A 24097-nucleotide genomic window follows, 5' to 3' on the forward strand; every position below is an offset into this window, starting at 1 on the left:
TGGGCTTCATAATAAAGTCTACTCTATCCTACATAGGATCCAAACAGTTTACGCATTAATCCAAAAATGTGAGGAGATCCTGTGTACACTGACATGAACTTCATAAAGAACCTGTGACAGGCAGGTATTTAGGTGATGACCTTCAGGATCTCAGACCACCTCTTCAGCATTGTATAACTTCCTGTTTTCACTGAGTCAGTTTAATACCATACTATCTGCATTTAATCTGATTCTCAAGCTTCTTATTTGTAAGCAGAATACCTCAGTACTTTTGGCTATGACATGCAAGAATCTAAATGAGATCAGAATCTTGATCATTATGTTCAGAAAGCTGCAAAAATAGTTTTTACTGTTCTTTGCAAATTTTCCACAAATTCAATAATTTCATCCATTATTGAATGTGATCCTAAAGTACTGTTGAGTTTGGGTGAAATAAAATTGTTAAACTCCCTTCATTGCAGATGTATGTCAGAAAAATGAGAAGAAAAGAAGCCTGGTTCATTTCAAATTCTCTTTGCAATTTGAAATTAGAAGTGAAAACTCTAACCCCCTTACAGCTATCAGGATCATCTCCTTTGACAGTTCCAATATATTCATTATGGTAAACTAGCAGAGCAGCATGCATATGTCTGCATACACCAATGGTTATGATCAGCAAATAATAAACAAAATGGGTGACTTGTAGCCTCTCCCAGAGCAAAGCCTGATTGCCTGAGATCCATCAACACTCTGCTTTGACTGGCCCTTAAATACCACATGCAGAATGGTAATTAATTTAAACAAAGTGTGAGTTGCTTTGCTTTTTCTTTCTGTTTGTAAAGAACAATACTTAAAACTCACCTCAGCAGTAAAATAATAACAGCAATCAATACAGATCTATTACTCTGAAACCTTTTGCTGCAACTAGAATTAGTCAAGCAGTGCAGTCAAAGACACACGAAGATTCTTACTGTGCTTTGTGTCCTATCCACGTTTATACTCAAACATAGTCAGAAACAACCAGCTTTTGTTTCCTAAGTACTTTAAATGAGTTGCAAGTGGTTTGAAACTCAGTTCGACTGCTTTATCTGCCCCAGCAGTGGCAGGCAGCACTTTGCTGAACCGTAATTCTTGCTTGGTGTGAAAATAAAGGGTGATGCTGTGATCTGTGGGAAGCAGAAGCTTGATTACCCCTATTCCTGCCTATCTTCTTTGTCTTACTAGACTGGGGCAAGAGAAATAGTACCAAATTCACATCTGTTCTTTGCCTCTCTTATTCAGTTTGCTGGCTAAAGGACATACTCAGAGAGCAGGTGGTGTACCCACCACCAGGCTGGACTGTGTTTTCAACATCTAGAAGTTACCAGTGTTTTGACAGATGACATAATGAGCAAGGTAACCAAGCAATGTAGTCACAGCTACAAGGCTCCCAGCCCTTCTGCCTCATGGATATGGCACCTCTTGTGAAGTCTTATGTACAGGACAATGCCTAGGGATTCAGAAAATCCTACTTTTAGGAAGCATTTGATGAAAGGTGACTATATATAAGAAAAGGAATTAAACTAGAACACTGATTCCCTGTCCCTGAACAGACAGATGCACATTTAAGAGCCTTATGGTGAATTTAAGAAGGGCTCTGAATTTGAAATAGGAAACAGTAAGGAAAATTAAGATGGAAACAGAATTAGTAGGGAGGAGAAAAGGCTGACAGGTGGTTCTGAACTATTCAGATGTCTTACAAAAAGATGAGGAGGGCTTGTATGAAGACCTAGAAGCTCCCTCCAAAAAATTTCAAGCCACAAATAGGTTATCACTAAAAAGTATGCTTTCAGTTCATGTACCCAAGAATTTGGAGAAACAACAAACCATCAGCCATATTGATTTCTATATTTTTCAAAACTATAGAAAAGAATCAAACTCATAATTGATAATCTTGCATGAAAAGGTAATGAAATTTTGGAGCCAGGACATTCACTGACCTGGTTCACTGTGGGTTAGAAGAGTGCAAAGGCTGGAGCAAGGGAGGAAATGAACATATGTAGCCTGTGCAGGGAAAAAGGAGACAGCAACAACTCTGCTTTAGGTGGGTTTTAAATTCTTGGGAACCACATTTTAACTTGTGGGGTAGAACAGAGTGTCACAGAGGAGAGCAGCAGAAGGAACTGCTGTGGTTTTTTGCACTGACAATTAGCATTAGCTGTCTCAAAACACTTGGACTCTGCTTCACACTTGGTAGCCCACAAAAAATTGTCTGCATTGAGCTTTTATTTGAAATTGGGCTGTTCCAGGAGTTAATTTGTGTTGAGACTTCTCAACTTGTAGATGTGTCTCATATTCTGTACTGATGAGAGAGAGAGGAAGGGGAAGCAGAAGAACCATGAACTGGAAACTGAATTGCTCAGTTGTTGTTTGTCTGCTCAGGGTGGTAACTTCCATTGATCTGAGGAACAAGGAGACAAGGAGATATGGAATGATAAGCTTGACTCCTTAGGCAGAAGTTTAGCTGAGCCTCTTAACTCAGTCAGCACTGCAAACAGGAATTAAACATAGAGCCTTGATCCCTCATACAATACTCAGACTGAACTAAAAGTCACCTACTAATATGGACATAAACTTAGTGTGTCAACCTTTGAGGAGATGTGCAGCACTAACAAGCATACTCAAATCTGAACAGTTTTTCAAGGAACATATGTAGAAATTATCATTGAGAAATTATCGTTGAGAAATTATCATTGAGAAAGCCTCACAAGGAAAAATACACCAAAATGTGTTCAACAGCAGATTCTGAAGTAGGCAAAGAATGCAAATAAAAACTCAAGGGTGATTTGGAAAAAAAAAAATTAAAAAGAGGGGCTACATACAATTATTTGGACAGAAGAAACAGTTATGCCAAGCTTGTGGAGCAGGAAACAAAATAAAAAAATTAGCTGTATCTAAGTCTCCCATCAAGGATTCAAAAGGTCAGATTTGGCTGATGTGTGTTATTAGTATCCCACAGGATAAGCAATTTATGAAATAAAGAAAAGATACACAGACAAAGGAAATGCACAGTAGTGTCAAACACATAATAAAGTGCCAAAAAGATAGCAAAGCATTGGTACTGATATTAGTCCAGAAAAGTACACTCAGCACTATGCAGTAGAAGAAAACAAGATGAAAATACAGTTAGACAAAACAAACAAGAGCAATAAACATCATCCTAACACTGTGAGAACCAAGCAAGTACTGCAGGTGAAAAATGTACCAGCTGAGTTTTCAGACAGCATATACAATAGAAAAGTTATGCTTTCAGCTGAATTAAGTGCACGATTGTGCTGGATTGATCGTGGCTCAATGCCAGGTCCCCATTTCTCCCCCAGCACGGGCTCCTCTCTACATGGTTCCACAGGTCCTGCTAGGAGCCTCCTCCACCACAGGCTTCCCATGGGGTCACAACCTCTTTCAGGCACCCACCTGCCCTGTCATGGGGTCCTCTGTGGGGTGCAGGTGGATCTCTGCTCCACATGGACCTCGATGGGCTGCAGGGGCACAGCCATCTCACCACTGTCTGCCCCGTGGGCTGCAGGGGAACCTCGTCTCCGGCACCTGGAACACTTGTACCCCTACTTCTTCAGTAACCTTGGTGCTTACAGAGTTGTTTCACATTTTCTCACTCCTCTGGCTGCAATTGCTTCTGTGCACTAACTTCTTTCCCGTTATGTTATCCCAGAAGCACTACCACCATCACTGATGGGTTTAGCCTTGGCCGGTGGTGGGCCTGTCTTGAAGCCAGCTGGCTCTGGCTCTGGATCTGTCAGACATGGGGAAAACTTCCAGCAGCTTCTCACAGAAGTCACCCCTGTAGTCTCCCTGGTATGAAAGCCTTGAGACACAAAACCAATACAACAATGAACCTAAGTACATTAAACAAGGTAAAAATGATTCAGTACATACATATATGAATTTTCCCAACCTTAAAAAATGGCACCCAAACATACTGACAGAAGACAAGACATGGCAGCTTTTCTAGGAGCCTGCTGCAGTGACCGTGAAATGGTGGAGAGCTCGAGATCCTTAGGGCAGAGAGGAGGGTGCACAGCAAGCTTGGACTTCAAGAGAGCAGATTTTGTCTGATTCAGGAACCTGATTGGTAGAGTACCATGGGATAAAGCCCCAGAGGGCCCAAGAAAGCTGGTTGATATTCAAGGATTACCTCATCCAAGCTCAGGGGCAATATATCCCAACAAAGAGGAAATCAGGCAAAAGCACTTGGAGGTCTGCAGAGATGAACAAGGAGCTCCTGAATAAACTCAGACACAAAAAGGAAGTCTACAGAGAGTCAAAGCAAGGACAGGTAGCCTGGGAAGAACACAGAGAGATTGTCAGAGCAATCGGATATCAGGTTAGGAAAGCTGATAGAATTAAACCTGGCCAGGGATTTCAACAGCAACATGAAAACCTTGTAAGGGCATGTGGGTGATAAAAGAAAGACTAGTGAAACTGTGGGCCCTCTCTGGAAGAAAACAGAAGACCTGGTTAACAGGGATATGAAGAAGGCTGAGGTATTCTATTACTTTCTTGCATCAGTCACCTGTAGACTGATGAAAGGAAAGAATGATTGAGGCTATCAGAGAAAGGTGAGAAAAGCTTGAGCAGGACAAGCCAAGGACAGCAACTAAACCTCTACAGAGCTAGGCTGAGAGGGTGTGCCGGATGCCCTGCTTAAGCTAATACCAACTTAGTTTACGTTAATTGTACGCTGTCATTACGTTACTTTCCACACAGCCATAGTCTCTTCTCTGACCAATCCAACTATTTCATTTTGCCAGCTGACATGGCAAGCAAGGACTTCACAGATCTGAGGCACAATGCACAGACACAAACCCAACCCAGGAGCAAAACCCAGGTCCCAGCTATCTCTGGTTTTTCTCAGTTGTGAGGAGGTAGAAGTTCTTAACACTAATGGAGTTGTAGTTTGAACACAGAAAGCCAATGAATTTGACTTTCATTAAGAGCCTTAACACTACCACTACCTAAATTCTGAATGCTTACCTTTGCCACCCTCATATTATATGACCTGCTTTCAGGTTGTAATTACAGTATTTATAGTATATATGATATTCACATTTTATCTGACATTTGAAATTTTACATTAAACTAGTATAATCAATGTCTCAAGTTTAGTCCCTACTTCTTTGCAAGAAACCAAAAGGAAAAGGTAAAATTGGAGATATTACATCCATACTCAGAATTATTTAATTTACTGTTACTGTTTTAGTGATCAATCCATTTGTATGTATTTTTGATACAAGATCAAAATAAGAGTAGAATATTTGTCAGCCACATTCTTGGCTTTTGCAATTAACTTCCAATAACTTCCAGTAACTTTCCAGTAATTGGTGTCTGTCAACTCTACAGATCTGTCCTGAATTAATTTCCACGTCAGTTGATGCTGAGATGTCAAGATAAGCTTCTGGGGTTTCACACATATTAAAACTCAGAAAACCAGCAAGAAACGCAGAAAAGAATCAATAATTCTTTCAACATCTCTCTGAACTTTCCCTCTTGGAACACAAGTCCTTTGTGTTAGTGCTAGGCAATACCAAAAACAGTGGTCCCTTAGTGTATTCCTGGTGTACATCAACAATAAAACCAGCCACTTAAGTTTCTGGTTTTAATCAAAACGTGCTTATGGGATTTCTTTCCCCTCATACAACTGAAGAGGAGAGCTTTATCCTTCCTACCTACTAAGTAGGTAAGGAGGATAACTCTCTAGGAAACACAAAAGTACTTGAATTACTTTTTTTTAATATACAATAACCACTTGGAACAACCATCCATGTGACCAATGAGTATGTTTACTTAAACCTTTCTGGGGTTTGTGATACTTTTATCTACAGATGTGATTCCCCCAGCAATCAGTAAAATGTCATAACCTGATAGTTTTCAAAATTTCATGAGCCAACTAACTTTAGTGACTTGAATTTCTTCAGTACCTGTTAAGCTATTAACAATTTTACCCTCTGCTTGTGGTGGAGAGGGAAGAAGAGAGAGAGGTTGTATGGTTGGATAAGCTGAATATTAGAACATCATGTGACTGTCACTATTCCCTGGAGATCAAAAATTTCAGTCTAAGCAGTAGCAATCATAACAACTCCAGAACATATAAAGATTTGAGAGAGCTATCTGGACAACATCTTTTGAAGAACACCTTTGACTACAACTGGGACAGCCTTCATGACAACCACCGAGAACTGATAAATGCTTAGTGAAAGAGCATATTCAAGTCTGATATGCATTGCTTTAGTCACAAAGAGTTATAATGAGTGAAAACAAAAAACTGTGTTAGAAGAAAATGAAAGTGTTTGATATTAACACTCTGCTTAGCAACAGCTCCAGTAGAAGAAACAGGACAAAGGAAAAAGCAGCCTTGACCCCAGTGACACAGCTAGTCATCCTAGGTATAGATACCTTCCTCACCTTAACAGATAAGTAGAAAAGCACCAATTGCCCCCTCAGAAAGCTCGTTGCTTTATCAGTATTCCCTTTCCCTAATACACCCAATGGAAAATAAGAAACTCCCTCTGTTCCAAAGTAACACAAGAAGATCCTGACTCTCTGTTAAGCCTTTCATGCAGAGGTGGGTGTACCTGACATGGGAAGAAAGCTCTGCTACTTCTAGCCATCACAAGTAGCCTATTGCTAAAGGTATATGCACATTAGTTGCTCAAAGCCTAGTTTGTTGGATGGCTTATTTAATTGTTTAAGTGAGACTAGAGTATATTTATTTAATATTGATAACTGGTAACGTAAACAAGAAATCATTTGCCTTCTCTATGTACAGATGAATTTATATTCATTAGGAGTACTGACACAGAATAAAACAATGTTCTATGGGCAGGAAATGCAGTGTTTTCTTTTCTCCTCGTTTGCTGAAGCATAAAGATACAGATCTAGGGTGTGTAAACAGCTTACTACTGATTATGAAGATGTAACTTCATTAAACATCCTGGACATTCTGACAGAGAAAATGTTTCATGCTGTAGAAGGCCAAAATGTTAAGTACCTCAACATTTCCATAGGAAGCTACCACTGATTTCAGTTCAGAAATCAAATCGAATAAAACTTCATAAAGAAACTAATTTTTTTATTTTATAATATAGTGAGGATCTGATATATTTAGAGCTAAACAAAAGTGGAAATATGGGCTGAACTGAAATAAATTGGAAGAAAATTATACTATTCTGTTCAGTAATACCTGAAAGGAATATTGTATTACACTCTCCTATCCTTTTACGGAAATATTTTAAAATGTATAATTGCAGGAGAGGATTTTGATAAGAAGCCAAGGGAGTTAGGCATTTGGCTGGGATCACATTTTACAATTAGAACACCTTCCAGCCTTAGTCTCTTTCCCCTGCAGAAACAATAAACATCAGTGAGACTGCTGAACTGAATCTTACCAGACACGTGGAAGGTAAAACTGTCCTATTTTACCCAAAGTCCTTTCTACACATCCTCTCTGCACATCTCAGTATATATTTTTTTTTTGGCTCCTTACTCGTGTGGCTCCCCCATCCCAATTATATCTCCCAGGTCCCTCTTCCTATATCCCCCACTGAGCAGCAGCCTTTCTTCCATTTCTTATGATGAAGACTTTTTAATCCAATTAGCTGCCTTCATTCCTGTAAACTGGCAGGAGACTTTAGCTGAAGATGAATTGAGGGAAACTGTTACGTGTATAGCAAGTACTGGACTGTGCTTCATTTTTGCCAAACCTAGCAGTTCTAAAAGAATGGTTTCATTAACTTTGAATACTTTTGTCCATCTTTTACTGTATTAAAGGAAGGTCTATTGACCTTGGAAAGAGACAGAAATCTGCCCAGAGCAAGTCATCCTACCTATCCCCAATGCCAAGCTAAGAAGCATAAAGTGACATGAAGTAGCAATACTGTCCGTGTTTATCGTAGTATGCATTCGTTCCTGCCTTTGAAATGATGATCCAGTCAAACTGCAAAAAGCCAACGCTCAGCAAAAAAGGTCTGTTAAACCTTTACTGGCAAGCCTTATAGGCTTCATTCATTGCCTATTTCTCTAATTTGTAGTTCTCCTAACTCTATGGATGTGAATGGAAATAAACAGGAATGATACTGAAAAAATGCGATAATAATCACAGGCCATAATCAATCTTTTTAGACCTGTGAAGCTGGTATAAGGCTGTCTATCTGTCTGAAATTACTTCTGACATTTTCTATGAGAAGGCAAAATCATATTATACAGAGAATTGAGAAGTAAATTCCCAAGTTAAGCCCACCTCTAACAAATGTAGGTTACAGCACAGGTGAAGTTGGCTCAGTCTTAATGAGATGGATGTCCAATGCCTGTCAGTGCCACTCAAAGGAATTTCATAGCATACACTGAGTGACTATGTGAGAGTGCAGGACCCTTCAGGGTTATTATTCTGTTCTTTTTACAAGATTAGCTGCCCCAATAAGCACACAGCGACTTCTTAATGCTGGGTCCCCACATATGAAATACTCCACACCTCCTAAGACTTCAGAAATCAGTGGGGTTTTGCCAGTGATCCCTGGCATCAATTATAGTGCTGAAAAACTTAGAACAGTTACTTGCATGCCATCTGCGTAACTGTAAAGCAACACCAAATTAAATTTGTTCCAGGACCTGCCATGTGTGGAGGAGGAGTTGTGTTTTATTTGCAATCATGTTATATTTCTTTATTAGAATGAACCTTAACAAAGAATACGCACGTAAATGTATTTACTCCTCCCAAAATGCAAATACCATTGGCCAGTTTCTGAGGAAGGAAGAGCATCCTCTGTTTACCTGTTCATTTGCTAAAATCCCCCAAACCCCACCTTTCTACACTCTCTGAATCAATTTGGGACTGAAGCCAAAGTCACCTACTATATAAGAGTGACAAAGCACCAGGTGAACTACTGGTCCTGATCAACTTTAGACCCAACATCCTTGTGCCAAACTCCACTCAAGATGGGGTTTGGCAGGGGGATAAGGCTACCAGAATGGGCTTTCCTATTAGCAATGTGCTTTGTCCATCAGATAGGTAAGAAGTCACCTTTTTTATTGGGAAAAAAAAAAAAATGCTCTGTTTAGATCTAGTAATATATTTTAAACAACTATGCACATTGATTCATTTAAGAGATGGTGGCATTTAAATAGGATTTCTTTATATATTTTAATAGGACATTTAATGTGTGTCTATTAACTGGACTGAGTTAATTTAATATTGCCTCGAAATTCTGTATATAACTACGTTTGGAAAGTAGCCTTGAAGATCAAATCCAAAAGAACCATTATTCATGTCTTAAAATGTCAGGTTTTCAGTATCGCTTATGCCTTACAAAAGCATTTTATTCCTGTTGCATTTTGTATTAGGATTCATTATTAATGTTATGGGTTTTTTTAAACCTAAAACACTGCATTTTCCAGTTGCTAGATCAGACCACTGGTCAATCTTTTCCCATATTTTATCAACTACCCGGGGCTAATATGAGATTCCTCAAGGTTTCTTGCAACTTCTTTTGCAAAAGAGACTAGGAGTAAATATTCATATGGTAAGGATTTTTAGTAACTAACTGTGCCTTTATATTTATATATAAATTACAGATATTGAGTATGAGCAGGACGGGGAAATTTATCTGACACATACAATCCATCATTTCGTATGGGTTTTTTCCTCTTGTTAATATTATATCCATCAAGACTGGTCTTGGCAGTTTTCACTAACATGAGTAATCCTGTTAAGTCAATAGAATCACTCAAATTGAAAGTACTTGCATGACTACAAGCTTTATAAGAAGTTAGTCCCATTCATGTAATTTCTGCCCTGTCAGCTAACATTTTTAAGTCTGCAGAGTGCCTATGTAAATTTATCTTGCATATAATTTCCAAAACATTGAGAAGTGCAAGTACAATTTTAGGCTGCTTTATAGTTTGTTCAATAAACACTTAATTACTGGTAAGTTGATTTGTATTTTACTTGAAAATACAACAGTCACGTAGAATATAAACTTATGTTTAGAGTTATGCAATGTCAGTCAAAAGCATCTTCAGCCATTCATTGAGCAAGAAAGTTATTTCTCCTTAGCACTGCACTCCCATGCAGTGCTAATCTGCTAAGCTGCTTTGAAAAATGAGTGATGGCTAGACAGTGCCCAGCAAACACCTCTTTATTTGAGTCACACCTGTTGAAAATACTGTCCAGTGTCCTGACTAAAGAATACTGGTCCTATCCCATGCCATCTCCTCAAACATTTTGTGCCTGCCTTTATATTAACTTCTATAAATTGATCATAAAAATAATTGCATATGTGGATTGGTAGCTCAATATAGGGTTAGCAAGATGCATCCAAATATTCTTAATAATTACGTTAGTTTGCAGATTATCAAATAGTAAATTATCTTAACTATTCTTACAACAGAGAGATACTTATTTTTATAATGTGGCATTGTGTAATTGCTGAATAAACCAATGCAGCTAGAATTTCCTTGGGAATTATGTATTTGCTGAGTAAACAGAAGCCTTTCCTTGAGAAAAATTAACAGACCAAAATACATGTATATAGTGTTTTGTTCTGTTACAAAGGTTCCCACGCTAGAATAAACAAACCTTCTATGATTCTATGCCTTCTGAGATTCCTACAGATGTGTTGTGTGAGAGCAAACTTTGTCCTATTATTGAGACTTAAAGAGGTATTTCTCTCACCTGATGAGCATCAATCATAATGCTATGAATGCCTTTATTTACTGTTATTATCTATTATTCACAAAAACGAGAAGAAATGGAAAAAGGTTAAGCTCTGTTCTGCGTTACTTCTCTGTACATCCCTAGGGTCACACATAAAGAGAAAAGAATTAAAAGCCTAGAGCTGAAAGAAACTGCAGACACTGCAGCAACTTCAAGCTATGGTGAGGCTGCCCAGAACCCTCTCTTCCAAAGCCAGAAGTCTCTTGGAGTTCTCTTTTGGAGTGGGGACTTAAATTCCTTCAAGCAGGCATTCTTCTTCAGCTCTGGGATCAAACGCTAAATCTGCTCACGTTGTTGGCAAAGTTATATTAGAAAAATAACTTTTTTTAAAAAAAGGTGTTCCTGATCCAGTTCTTTTAAAGGCAAAGATAATTGTTCAGCTTTCATGGAGGTATGTGGGCTGAGGTTCTTCAGGGAAGAAAATGCTCAGCAAGGAACATAAACACCAAAGGGAACTGGGATTTATGGCACTTCCCCCTCTTCCACCAATTTGGCTTCCAGTTCAGTGATATGGTTCTTATGGATTCAGTTCTTAGTCAGGCAACTCTTCTCACCCGTTGTGTAAGGAGAAAAGAGGCTTAATTTAGGACTAAATTACATAGACAGTTCTGCTTTGACTGAGAAATTGTCTAGAAGCCTACAGTGCTCATTCACATAATCCAGATAAGGATTCAGATTTAGTCATTTCATCACTTAAATCCTGTGAGGATTTAGACTTGGCAGGTTGTAGGTGCATGTTAGTCAATATGTTCCAAGCACAGTTATCGCATGCTGACTGTATTCAGTCCTTCACAAAATAAAGTTGTAGCCCTTCAACTTTTACAGGAAATGCCTGCCATATTTACTCACAAAATACAAGAGCTCAGAGCACCAACCAAGGAGATCAGAGTCAGTCTTTTTCTAGACTTCAAAGCATTCTGGTCAGAGTTTGTCATTTCTCAAAAGTCTTTGCTTCAGGTGGAGTAGCAAGAACTCTTGGTCAAATAGACTTACAGCATGATGCTGTAAGGTTTTCTGCAGAGAACATGTGAGTTTGAACCATCTTTGAGCCTCTTTCATTTTTTCTGATATAATAATTGACTCTCCTCTTCATTTTACAGAGATGTATTTGAGGCCTTTGGTACTATCTAAGTGCTTTAGAAGTTCAGATACAGGACATTATTCTTAATATGCTTTTTACCATTTTTTCACAGGAGGTCAAATTGGAATCCAAATAGGAGGCAAATTCTCTGGGGGTCTTCTACAAAAACAAAATGGTACGTTTATTTATACTGCATATTTGTACTTATTTACTACATCTATACTAAATACTAAAAATGCCTAAAAAAAACTCCTTAGCATATTGCCAGTAGTGTCAAATAAAGAGAAATGTGTATTAACAAGCCTGTCTCTCTCTCTCTAAGAATAGTAATAGATTTATTAGACACCAACTACTGCACAACACAGAGTATGGTTATATTTGTATAATCATAGTTAACTAAGAAAACAGATGTGTGTTTGTAGAGGCTGTATGCATATGTGCATGAACATGTATATATAAAAATCAAAGTGGAATATATGTGCAGGATGTTTGGTTTCTTATAAAGAAGGAAATGAGACCACTTTAGTCTGCTGTAAAGTCAGTGGCTGATGTTGGAAAATCAAAATGTCAGTCTATCATCATTGATTTTCACCATGTAATGATTCGTGACCATCCTGTACAACCAATTTCTGGTCCCCAACAGAAAAATATAAAACAGAGAGCAAATGTGATAATTGAGGTTTTTGTTCCCTCCTTAGAAAGAGGAGGTGTAATAAGGAGGCAGCTACGCTTTTGTACCAGTAAGAGGCTAATTTTGTACAGCTTAGCCCTTTGTATTGTTCAGTGTGTCTGAAGCACTCCAATACGCAGAGCTGTGAATTTCTGCCTTCCTAATGCAACACTGGGTTTCATATAAGGGTCAAAATTAAAATGTAGAAAATGCAGATCATCACAGTTGAAAGCAATATCCTATGATTTAACTATTCTGAGTTTGAATTTTAGTATGCACTTTCAACCTGGCCCATGGCCTGTGGAAAATAAAACAGGCATAAAACATTGTTTCATTGGATCTAATATATTAACTGTCTAGTCCTTTCTAGGTCTGTCCTAGGTGCAAATTTTGGTATTGTACTAGTTTTTGTTTTCTTTCTTTCTTTTTTCCCTAGCTTCTCTCTCAGTTTCAGCAAAGTTGAACATCATCCCATCAATGCTGACAAATCTAATAATAACACGTAAGTAAAGGAAATTAATGTATTCAGTAAGTGTTCAGTTTTGGGGGATGTAGACAGAGGAATCTAATACAAAGGGGGAAAGACTGGTAAAGCAAGTCATTGAAAGTTAAGAGGAGAAACAGGGTGATTAAGAAACATAATACTAAACTGTTGTCTCAGCTGAAATGTGGATAACTAATTAAGATCTAGATGAACATATCTATAACCATTTATGGGGTATATGAGTGACAGATGTAAGATGAGTGATGAAGGAATACAAAGTATTATAATGGAGAGATAGAAAATAACAAATGGAGGTAGGCAGGCAAAAACTGTTCAATATACCAATGAAGCCTTGGAGAAGTTGATTTTCACCATGCTGGGAATTTTAAGTCATTCTTTAACATGTAGTTTTAATTCACAGCCTCAAATCCTGCTCACAATGGCCGTGTATGCAGCACCTGGGGCAACTTCCACTTCAAGACCTTTGATGGAGACATATTCTCCTTCCCTGGGCTCTGTAATTATGTTTTTGCCTCCCATTGCAACGCTCCCTATGAGGACTTCAACATCCAGATTAGGCGTGAAGTGGTGGCAAATGCTCCAACAATCAACCGTATCACCATGAAGCTTGAAGGTGTAGTTGCTGAACTAACAAAGGGTGCTATCACGATCAACGGCAATAGGTAAGCTTATTCATAACTTACCAAGTTTTGGTAAGTTTTTTCAAACTTGCCAAGTACTTTGGTGTATTTGAGGAGAAACATTTATGTGTTCTTCAATAAATCTGACAATTTTACCAACATAATTAACAAATAAAATGCTATTAATTCCTATCACAGAAAATCAATCTTTCCTTGAAATATTACCTGAAAAATAAAATTTGGATGAAAAATCCTGAGAAGTTGGATCCAAATTTAGATCTATATTTGATAATGTTGGACCATCTTATTTTTTAATTGCTTTTCTTAAAAAAAAAAGAATCCCTACAGATGCTGGATACAACAAGCTTATCAAACATCTGGATCAGATATTAACTAGCTTTTTTTCTGCCTTTTCCCAGAGTTCAACTGCCATATAGTCAATCTGGCATTACGATAGAGAAAAGCAGCATTTACGTGAAAGTTGCCAGCAAAATTGGTGTTGTGTTATTATGGAATGAAGATGACAGCATCCTGGTAAGAACTGTTCCTGGACCTCTCTACACCTTCAGAGAGTAGAGCTAATCTTTGATTAGGCCAGTCCCTATCTCTTTAGGGAGTTATTACTGCCTTCTTATCTCATACTGTTGAGCAGTTCTTTCCTAGTAAAGATAGGCTTGCATCCAGGTAGTCCTAAAGAAAATTACGTGGATTTATACCTAGTGGATAGCAGGTGTCTGAGTAAAATAGGATGAAAAATCACTTTCATTATATAATTACTTATTGGTATTATTATATGGCCTAATTACCCCTTCAAATATATATATTTCTAGCAGAATTTCACTTTCCTAGGACTTCATTTTTGCTGTGGATTTGATTTTCTTCATGAAGAATTAATAGAAAGAAGCTGAGAGCAGTATAGATACTGCAGTGAAAACTTAAGTCTGTGTCAGTAGCATCAGTAGCATCAATAGCTACTCTGCCTTGTAGATCAAATCCAGGCCAGCTCTTTATTCTATCCTCCAGGTTTGAATTAAATTGCTAAATAAAATACCACAGATCTGACAAAAAATACTTAGAGGCAGCAGGTGCAAGTCTTTTCTGCGGTCTTGAACGTATTTTAGAATGTTTATATTAACTTCCATCAACTTACTATCCTTCATTTTAGCTGGAACTGAATGAGAAATATGCCAATCAGACTTGTGGACTTTGTGGGGACTTCAATGGCTTTCCAATTTACAATGAATTCTTTTCAAACAGTAAGTGTTTTAAATAAAAAAAATTGGCTGGCAGGGTCTCCAACATCCCTTTTTTGGTATTCTTTAATCTCTGACATCATCAGCATTCCTCTTTCCTATCCTGTTAAATTGTTTACTCAGAACATATGATTTAATCTCTGTTTAAAAACATGTAGTACAGAGATCAGATAATGTGATTTAATACTTAAAGTGTAAATATAGTACTGGTGCTAACAACTGATTCCATATTTCCTGCATGCCATTGTTGTACATCATTTTGCTATATCTAATTAGCTAACTCCATTAAAATTATCCAGATTTTCACTAATAAGATAAATAATATAGAAATATATTCAGTAAAACAAATGGCAATTGAATTTTGTAAACAGTACATTTCTTGTTTCAGTTGTCTTAAAATTGGTATATCCACATTTCCCAGCTGAATTGCACAATCTTTGTAAGACCTCATCTTTATCTTTTTAAACAGTCCCCAATTTGAGCATTTTCCTAAACCTTGTCTTACAGCAGTCTCTGTTTTTCAAATCCCTATTTAGATTTTTTTTTTTCTCTTCCCTACATGGGCTCAATATAATCTGGGAAGAGTTTATTTTTCTAGTAAAAATCTTGGTGTGCATCTAGACATAGTAGGCTGAGAACTGTTTTCTAATGTTTACTTTTTCTAGGGTGCTGTGCAAGGTAAACTGAGTCAGTGCTTCCTTTGTAAGGGGTGATGATCACACTAAAAGACTTAAGGGAACCAACTGCCTTGGTCAGTCTTGAGCCAAATTCTTGAGAGAAGAAAAAAATAGCAGGCAGCTGCACTGAACAAACACCCCCCAACCTTCATTATTAAACTTATTTTCTACAGATATTAGGATGTCTGCCTTGCAATTTGGAAATATGCAGAAAATGGATGGGCCAACAGAACACTGTGAAGACCCCACCTCTACCCTGCCATATAACTGCACTGAAAATCTTGTAAGGATTTTTTTACTATCCTTTTATTTTTCTTTCAAATTTATCTGTTAACTTCTACAGCTTCAGAGAGGTCAACAGGAAAAGCCCTGAGGCGAAACTAACTTAAAGAGGGCTATAAAACTCTATTAAATAATAATTACACAAGGAAAAAAAAAAAAAAGCTTCTTTCTACTTACTGGAAGTTATTTACTTTTTTTTTCTCCAAAGGATGACATATGCCAGAAAACACTGACCAGCTCTGCATTTGCAGAATGTAATGACCTTGTCGATGTTAGAGAGTACATTACAGCTTGCCAAGATGACTTGTGCCGCTCTGAAGAATCTAAAAACTCCTCATGTATCTGCGACACCTTTGCTGAATACTCCCGGCAGTGTGCTCATGCTGGTGGGCATCCCCTGAACTGGAGAACCTCAAACCTGTGCAGTAAGTATCACTGCAGACAGCCTTACTTTATGCTCAGGAAATAACAAACAACAAGCTCTGAAATGATGCTGAGGGTGCCTGAGAAGTTACAGGCTATTTAAGATTGTGTTCTTCAGGGCATTCTGATGTAAAAGTTCCAGCATGAAGACTTAAAAAAAAGCTAAGGATTTTAATGCACACTGGATTAAACACTACAAACACTGACATGGATACTAGTGAGAGTCAAAGTGTAATTTAATTAAGTGGGACAGTAAATGAAGCAAATAAAAGAGAAACAAGAAGAAAAAATGATGCAAGCTAGCTTGCTTGCTTGCTTGTATTCCTGTTTCTCTGCTTTTTGGTGGCTAGAGCATTTCTTGTTCTCAGTTATTAACTGATTGGGTCTTCACAGGTGTTTGGCTAGCTGAGCACTTGTTTATCTCCCCTTGTTTGCACTGATTTAGACACACACTTGCTTATGGCAGGGTAGCTGTTGATACTGTCACCAGTATTTTCTCCAAAACAAAAGCCCATGAGGTACTACTAATTGGCCTTCTGATGGTATCAGAAAATGCAAATACGCTAAAGCTTTAGGAATTTAAGTCTTACATTTCGCTAGCAATACAGGTGTTCATGGGAAGGGAGCCTTCAGTAGAAAGACAGACCTTGCTGAATTTTTGGGGTCGTTACCTTGCTGTCCCTAGAAATCCAGTCACTGAGCCAGTTCTACAGTAGTCATGGAATGCACATCTCAACAGTAAAATACGGATGTAGGTGATTAAATTTGCAAATTTTGAGAGCTGGTAGTCAATCTACTGTTTGGTGCACTTTTTTAATCTAGCTGGAAAACTTAAATAGATCTATATATTTACATGTATAGTAACTAGAAATACTTTTGACTGAAAAAAAAAATCAATCTTTCTTCCTTTTAAATTTCAGCCAAGAAGTGTCCTTTCAACATGCAGTACGAGGAGTGCAACTCCCCCTGTGCTGATACATGCTCGAATCCTGAACGATCTCAGTTTTGTGAAGAACATTGTATTGATGGCTGCTTCTGTCCCCCAGGCAAGTTCTAAAGTACTCACATCTCTGATCTCAAAGAACAATAGCTTACCTGTAGGATTTGGGCAGGTTCCATGTGGGCTTTAAGTCTCGTGTATTTGCATTTTTCACAGCTGCAAGTGAAAAGCATTTGTCATGTCTCAGCTGAGAAAAGATATCTGAATTAATTGCCAACACATGTGCAATATTTAGAAAGCAGGAAAAAAGAACAGCAAACAGATCAAGACCAGTCTTTCAAGCAGCCACCTGTGCTACAATAAGTCCCTCTTTCAGAGCAGGTGGAATTTAAGAATACAAAGGTTGAATCCTTCACTGAGCAAACTGACAGAGTCAGCATTGGTGTGTCCATTCACAACAGCTAAAGATCTGCCTCTAAGATGATATTTAGAATTTCTAAAAAACAAAATGGTATATAGGAAATGCCTCTTTAATTCATCAAGGTTTTATCTTTTTTTCTTTTTTTAATCTAGGGACTGTATTTGATGACATCAACAATTCTGGCTGCATTCCCCAGCAGCAGTGCTCCTGTATTTACAATGGCAACACCTACGCTACAGGAACTTCTTTTTCAGAGCCGTGCCAGACCTGGTAACCTTTGTTGCTTTTCTAACTCACTATTTCCTCTCATAAATTTAATGAGTTTAATGGTTTATTATACGCCATTGCATCATTTGTAATTGACATGTGTATTTAACTGACTGCTGCAGTTCCAAAATACCCCTAAAGAACATTATTTGTTTTATTTAGCAACAGCCGTAACTTGCTTTGCACTCTAACTCATGGTGATCAAAGCAAGGATTTACAATGTTTACATTTCACATCAGTCAATTAAAATGCTTCCTCTTTGTTTATTTTGTTCAAACATTTGGAGTTCTTTAAGAGGAATGAAGTTGCAGTCGTTAATGTATTTGCAAATATTTATTTTCTCTGGAGAAAGCAAGGGATGACATAATATAACCTCCATTTCACAATTATTAATCCTGTACCTGTGCACTATCACAATCACCTTAGAAGACAGACACAACCTGCATCAGGAGTAAGTGTGAAATCACATTTCCTTATTTATTAATTTATTATATAATTATATTTAAAAAAAAAAAAAAAAAGAAAACAAAACCAGAAAACCCACAAAAGATATTTTGTCATTGTGCTTTATGTTAGCTGAAAAAACCCAAACAATTATTTATCCAATACCTGTTTTGGAGAGTTCAACTGTCCAAAGACAGAAAACAATTAAATAAGCAAAGTGAATGGTTACCAGAGTCATTCAATCACAAGTTCACAATGTTTTGGAAAGTCCTAAATCTAGATTCACTATGTCTCAAACTACAGCCTGAAGGGGAAAGCAATAACAAACCAGCTGAGCCTAACATCACTGTTACTCTGGACCACCGTTACTGATTTCAGCTAACTTTATTCTTCCAGTACCTGCAATGGAGGCCAGTGGAGCTGCCAAGACATGTCATGCCCAGGAACATGTTCAGTAGAGGGAGGTTCACACATTTCCACATACGATAAGAAACGTTATGATCACCATGGAGACTGCACCTACGTCCTTTCTAAGGTGGGGCTCAGGCATTACTAGGTCACAAAGCCTTATACATTTATAGAAAGAAATCTCAATCAAAAGACATCTCAATCAACACTTCTGCAACTTAAAAAAAAATTAAAAGATTTTAAACCAAAATTTGTTTCATTTCAGTGAAATTCAAATACAGAAAATTAGTTCAAGTCATCTGATATATTTCACTTTGGTTTTGAACATTTTTAAAGGAAATAGAAAGATTAGAATTTAATGATAAGTAAAATATTTAATTACAGACATGTGTAAGTGAAATGTTTTGATCTTTTAGAGGGCTTTTTCCAGTTGTGTTTTGCTTTCCTTTTTCGTCACCTACACAATTCAGTAAAATGAAATAAAATGTTGTCTGTTACTGTTCACCTGAGGAATGTTTTATCTGAAATTTTTGTCTAGTACAGATAGTGGCTAGAGAAAGATGAGAGTTACAGTAGAATTGAATCAAACATTAGATGTTGGCATGAATAAAAACACCAAATATGAATATGGATAACCATCTTGATACCCATATGGATATAATCAATTAAATACAGATTCCAGTTTTCTTGTTCCTGATCATTACAAGAAGGCAAAATTGAATCTTCAGCCAAAGAAGGTCAGGGATTTGTGAGAGTGTGTATCTTCTTCAGAAATAGAAATATTTTCTCAGAGTTGAGAGAAGATTTTATAGGGAAAGCTTCTGTAGTTAGACTTCCATGAAATAACTGCTGGCATTATTTTTCAGGACTGTAAAGATGAAACATTCACCATCCTGGTAGACCTACGCAAATGTGGCCTAACAGACACTGAGACGTGCTTAAAGACAGTGACCCTCAACATGAATAACGGACAAACTGTAAGCATGCAAAATAAGCATATTAAAAATGTGGAGAGAAAAGTAAATCCGAGAAAAAAAAATCAGTCAGGGAGCTGCATTTCTTTGTCAAATGTTCAATGTATACGATGAGTGCATCGTTAATTTTATCAGTGCATGTTAATTTTAATCAAGTGAAAAGAAACTGATTTTGTTATGAAAATCAGATCAGCCATAAATTTGGCTTTGTGGAATGTCATTAAGAAACACATTGTACTCACATAGCAGAAAAAGGCTATTTTCTCTCCTAATTAGATGAAAAAAACTCCAGAGTTTTAAGGTTAGTAACCACAATTACAACAGTAAGGGATGTAATTCATCACTAAGATGTGTTCAAAGAAAACAAGATGATGCAATCCCCTAAAAAACTGAGAAATTCACTTTAAAAGTAATTCTTTTACAGCAAGGAAAATTAGTAAAGTGTACAAGGTAGAAATATGGAGGAGGTGAAATCACCTTTTTACTGAATATCTGTTTAATTAATATCACCATTGTTACTCTTTGGATTATAGTTATTCTTCATGCATGGTTGACAGCCCAGAAAGCCAGCCTGGGCTGCATTAAAAGCAGTGTGGCCAGCAGGTCAAGGAAGGTGATCTGCCCCTTGACTCCACTTGGAGGAGACCCCATCTGGGGTGCTGCATCCAGCCCTGGGGCTCCCCAGCCTAAGGAGAACATGAAACTTTTGCAACGAGTCCAGAGGAGGGCCACAAAAACAATCAGAGGGCTGGAGTCCATCTCCTGTGAGGACAGGCTGAGAGAGCTGGAGTTGTTCAGCCTGGAGGAGAAGGCTCTGGGGAGACCTTAGAGCACCTTCCCATCCCTAAAGGGGGGCCTACAAGAAAGCTGGAGAGAGACTTCTTACAAGGGCACAAACTGATAGAACAATGACTTTTTGATTTTTTGGGAGTGGCTTCAAACTGAAAGAGGGCAGGTTTAGATGAGATGTAAGGAAGAAATTCCTCACTGGGGTGGTGAAAAACTGGAACAGGTTTCCCAGAAAAGTTGTGGATGTCCCATCCCTGGAAGTATTCAAGACCAGGTTGGATGGGGCTTTGAGCAACCTGGCCCAATAGTAGCTGTCCCTGCCCATAGCAGGGAGGTTAGAACTAGAAGACTTTTAAAGGTCCTTCCCAAACCAAACCATTCTGATTCACACAGTTGCCTTTTGTTCCTCTTCCTTAATAGGTTGTCGAGGTCAGACCTGATGGTAGTGTGTTTGTGAACTCAATCTACACCCAGCTGCCCATGTCAGCAGGTATATTTTTTTTCCCTAACAGTGAACGATACAAGTGCTTTTGAAATAAAGAAAAATGTTTGGTGTCATAAAGTGCAAGCATAGGCAAGAGTTTGAATAGTAGTAAAGAGTACTTACAATATCCTGATTTGATCACTGTCAGGTCTATTTCCTTCTCCTTCTCTCAATTTTCCACACAAAATTGAATGCAGAAGACATCTTTTTACCTCTCTTACCTCTTTTTTTTAGCTACTACTGCTGTGCTCACACTTGCTTAGAAAGAAATTTGAATTTTGCTCTATTTCAGTAACTAATGATTCTATGAGATATCTTTGACCTCCAGATCTCCTTATTTTCCCCCTCCAGCAGATTGAGGGTTCCCATGTATTCTGTACAAGCTTAGAAACAAAAATAGAAATATTCTTTTTAACTCTCAGTGCCATACAGTTTTTCCTACTTATTCTCTTTGAAGTAGTAATCTCTAACTGCTTATGTTCTGTCAGCAAATAAAGCTTGATAGCTGCAAGCAGATTTTGAACCATAAATTTCAATTTATATTTCTGATTAATTTTCATAAAGATTGGCTTTATTTCACTTCAGAATTTGCAACAATTGTGACAGAAATTCAAGAAGAACAGTATCATGTTTTCAGCATCTGACCTCACCCTGAGAGTGATCATTTTGTTTTTCACATGCAGCTAATGTCACCATGTTCAGACCTTCATCATTCTTCATGATCATGCAGACAAACTTTGGGGTCCACCTTGAAATCCAGTTCATACCCATGATGCAAGTGTTTGTGCGACTGGATCCTATTTTCAAAGAACAGACTTGTGGTAAGTAAGTGAAATATAAGAACATCTTGATTAATGCCTTTTGTGTAGTATGAGCAGTATAAACTTTTCACTGCTTTTCAACAGGTCTCTGTGGAAACTTCAATAATATCCAGACTGATGACTTCAAGGTCATAAGTGGAATAGTTGAAGGAACAGCATCAGCATTTGCTAATACGTGGAAAACTCAGGCTTCATGCCCTAATATCCAGCAGAGTTTTGAGAACCCTTGTGCACTCAGCATTGATAATGGTGCGTGCTTCTTAGAATTCTTTCTACTTTGCTTTCTTTCTTCTTTTTTCTCATCCCTAAGGAAAACACATCTGTCGGAAAGCAAAGATAAAAAATAAAGATTTACATATTTGGTAAAAGCATACACCTGAATTCAGAAACAAATATTCAAAAATGAAAGCACTGAAGATAAGTAACAAAATAAAGAAAGAGTCATAGAAACACAGCTGAAGGAAACTGTAAGGTCAAACTGTTTATTCAATCCCTTCAGCAAGTCCTCATCTTTGGTATTAGGAACCTTAGACCACAAGCTGAGTGAAAAGGAAAAAGAAGAGACGGAGAAGGAGAGATTTAATGAAGTGTCAGAACTGGCTTCATAGACCAGGGCGCTGTGGTTTTGTGACTAATGAAATACAAAGAGTATTTGTATTGTTTCTTCTTTTCACAGAAAAATATGCTCAGCATTGGTGTGGACTGCTGACTGACAGCAAAGGACCTTTTGCTGATTGCCACTATGCAGTGAATCCAGCTGTTTACCACACGGTACTTTGTTAGACTGTTTTTCCCTTTAGAAACAATAGAAATGGAATCATTACAACTAGCTACCAGAAAAGGACTGTTCCAGATGTGTCTTATGCAATGCCTATATCTTAATTTCTGTACTGCAGCACTTCCTTCTTTCAACATGTGTTTCTGTTTGTGTTGTAACATTACCTTATTTCAACTGTCAATCTCGGCTTCGAGATCCTGACTTGTTTGCAAATGAAAAGGCAGTTATTTACTCCTGGAAGGTTTTACACATATAGCAGAAAGGGTATGTAAACGCATGTCAAATGCTTGTTTGAGTATCAGTGAACTGTCATCTCATCAGCCTGGTACCTCATTAATAGCCACTTGGCACAGAATGCCCATTACCTAATAATCATCATTCTGCTATCAATGTGTTGCAAATCTCTCTTCCCATTAGTAGTCATGCAGGTACAGACACCAGCGAAAGGATGTGTCTGAACTGCGTGCTGTGAATAGAGCTTTGTATGCTATTGTGCAGCACATCCATTAATGTGTTTCAGAGGACCATGAAGCTGTTAAATGTATACCAGACTTGAAGACCACTATTTCCTAGTGATAGCTGCAGACATCCAATGAATTTTCATTAACTGCATTCTCCCCTGCCAGGAAACTTAGACAAAGACTAGACAGTGAGAAAAGCTGTTACTGGGGTCTATGAATAAGCATATCTGAAGAAGGATTAGGGAATAAGACTAGAAAAATAATGTTCATTGTCTTTTTAGATTGACCATATTACCATTGCTGAGACTTTATTTTTCTCTCCATTCTTAGAACTGCATGTTTGACACATGCAACTGTGAAAACAGTGAGGACTGTCTGTGTGCAGCCTTGTCTTCCTATGTGAGAGCTTGTGCTGCAAAAGGAATCCAGCTGCAGGGATGGAGGACTGATGTCTGCAGTAAGTACTCTTAACTACCCCATTTCCTAGGAACACACATCAATAAAAACTGCTGATCAGAGATTATTTTCTACTCATTTCTAGACAAATTAGTAACTGTTGAGGAAGGAATTTTCTTAAGTGCACTGCTGGAAATAATTCTCTGCTGTCCCCTTAGAATCAATCCATTGCTAGCAAGAGTGAATATGAATAGATGGGAGACATAGCTTGATTGGGAAAGGGACTGCTGTTATGAAAGTGCCTCCACCTGTTTCTGAACTTTGAGTTTCACTACAACTTTGCCACAAGCTATTGTAGAGAAAATGTGACATATTAGAATAACAGTACTAATAATACCACTTGCAAATGAGAGGTCTTTGAAGCTGCATTCAGAGTTCTGCTCATCCAGCATGTCTGTTTTCAGCACACCAGAAGACATTCAGGGAGATATCTTGTCTCATACTTCAAGGAGTTTAGGAGTCTCGGCAATGAATGGCAACATCAAATGGAGGTTTCTGAACTTCCTGAACTTTCATTTGAAAAATTATTTTCTTCTTTGCAGGCATCACTTACTCTACATGTACAGTAGCTTTTCAGATCTAACTCTGGAAGTATTCAG

General features: G+C 37.8%; 1 protein-coding gene across 1 annotated transcript in view; it reads left to right on the top strand.

Annotated features, from left to right (window-relative positions):
* MUC5AC (mucin 5AC, oligomeric mucus/gel-forming) overlaps positions 1-24097 on the top strand; it is an 84348-nt gene that overhangs the window by 51147 nt on the left and 9104 nt on the right. Inside the window, 16 exon segments of the mRNA XM_050336703.1 lie at positions 11938-12000; positions 12932-12997; positions 13401-13662; positions 14040-14154; positions 14786-14876; positions 15724-15833; positions 16041-16257; positions 17176-17313; positions 17769-17886; positions 18724-18862; positions 19602-19712; positions 20919-20988; positions 21666-21803; positions 21888-22052; positions 22480-22574; positions 23373-23499. Of these exon segments, the coding sequence (XP_050192660.1) occupies positions 11938-12000; positions 12932-12997; positions 13401-13662; positions 14040-14154; positions 14786-14876; positions 15724-15833; positions 16041-16257; positions 17176-17313; positions 17769-17886; positions 18724-18862; positions 19602-19712; positions 20919-20988; positions 21666-21803; positions 21888-22052; positions 22480-22574; positions 23373-23499 (2025 nt within the window).

This window comes from Myiozetetes cayanensis, unplaced genomic scaffold, assembly GCF_022539395.1.
Source record: "Myiozetetes cayanensis isolate MyiCay16 unplaced genomic scaffold, myiCay2020 scf6-25, whole genome shotgun sequence".
NCBI lineage: Eukaryota > Metazoa > Chordata > Aves > Passeriformes > Tyrannidae > Myiozetetes > Myiozetetes cayanensis.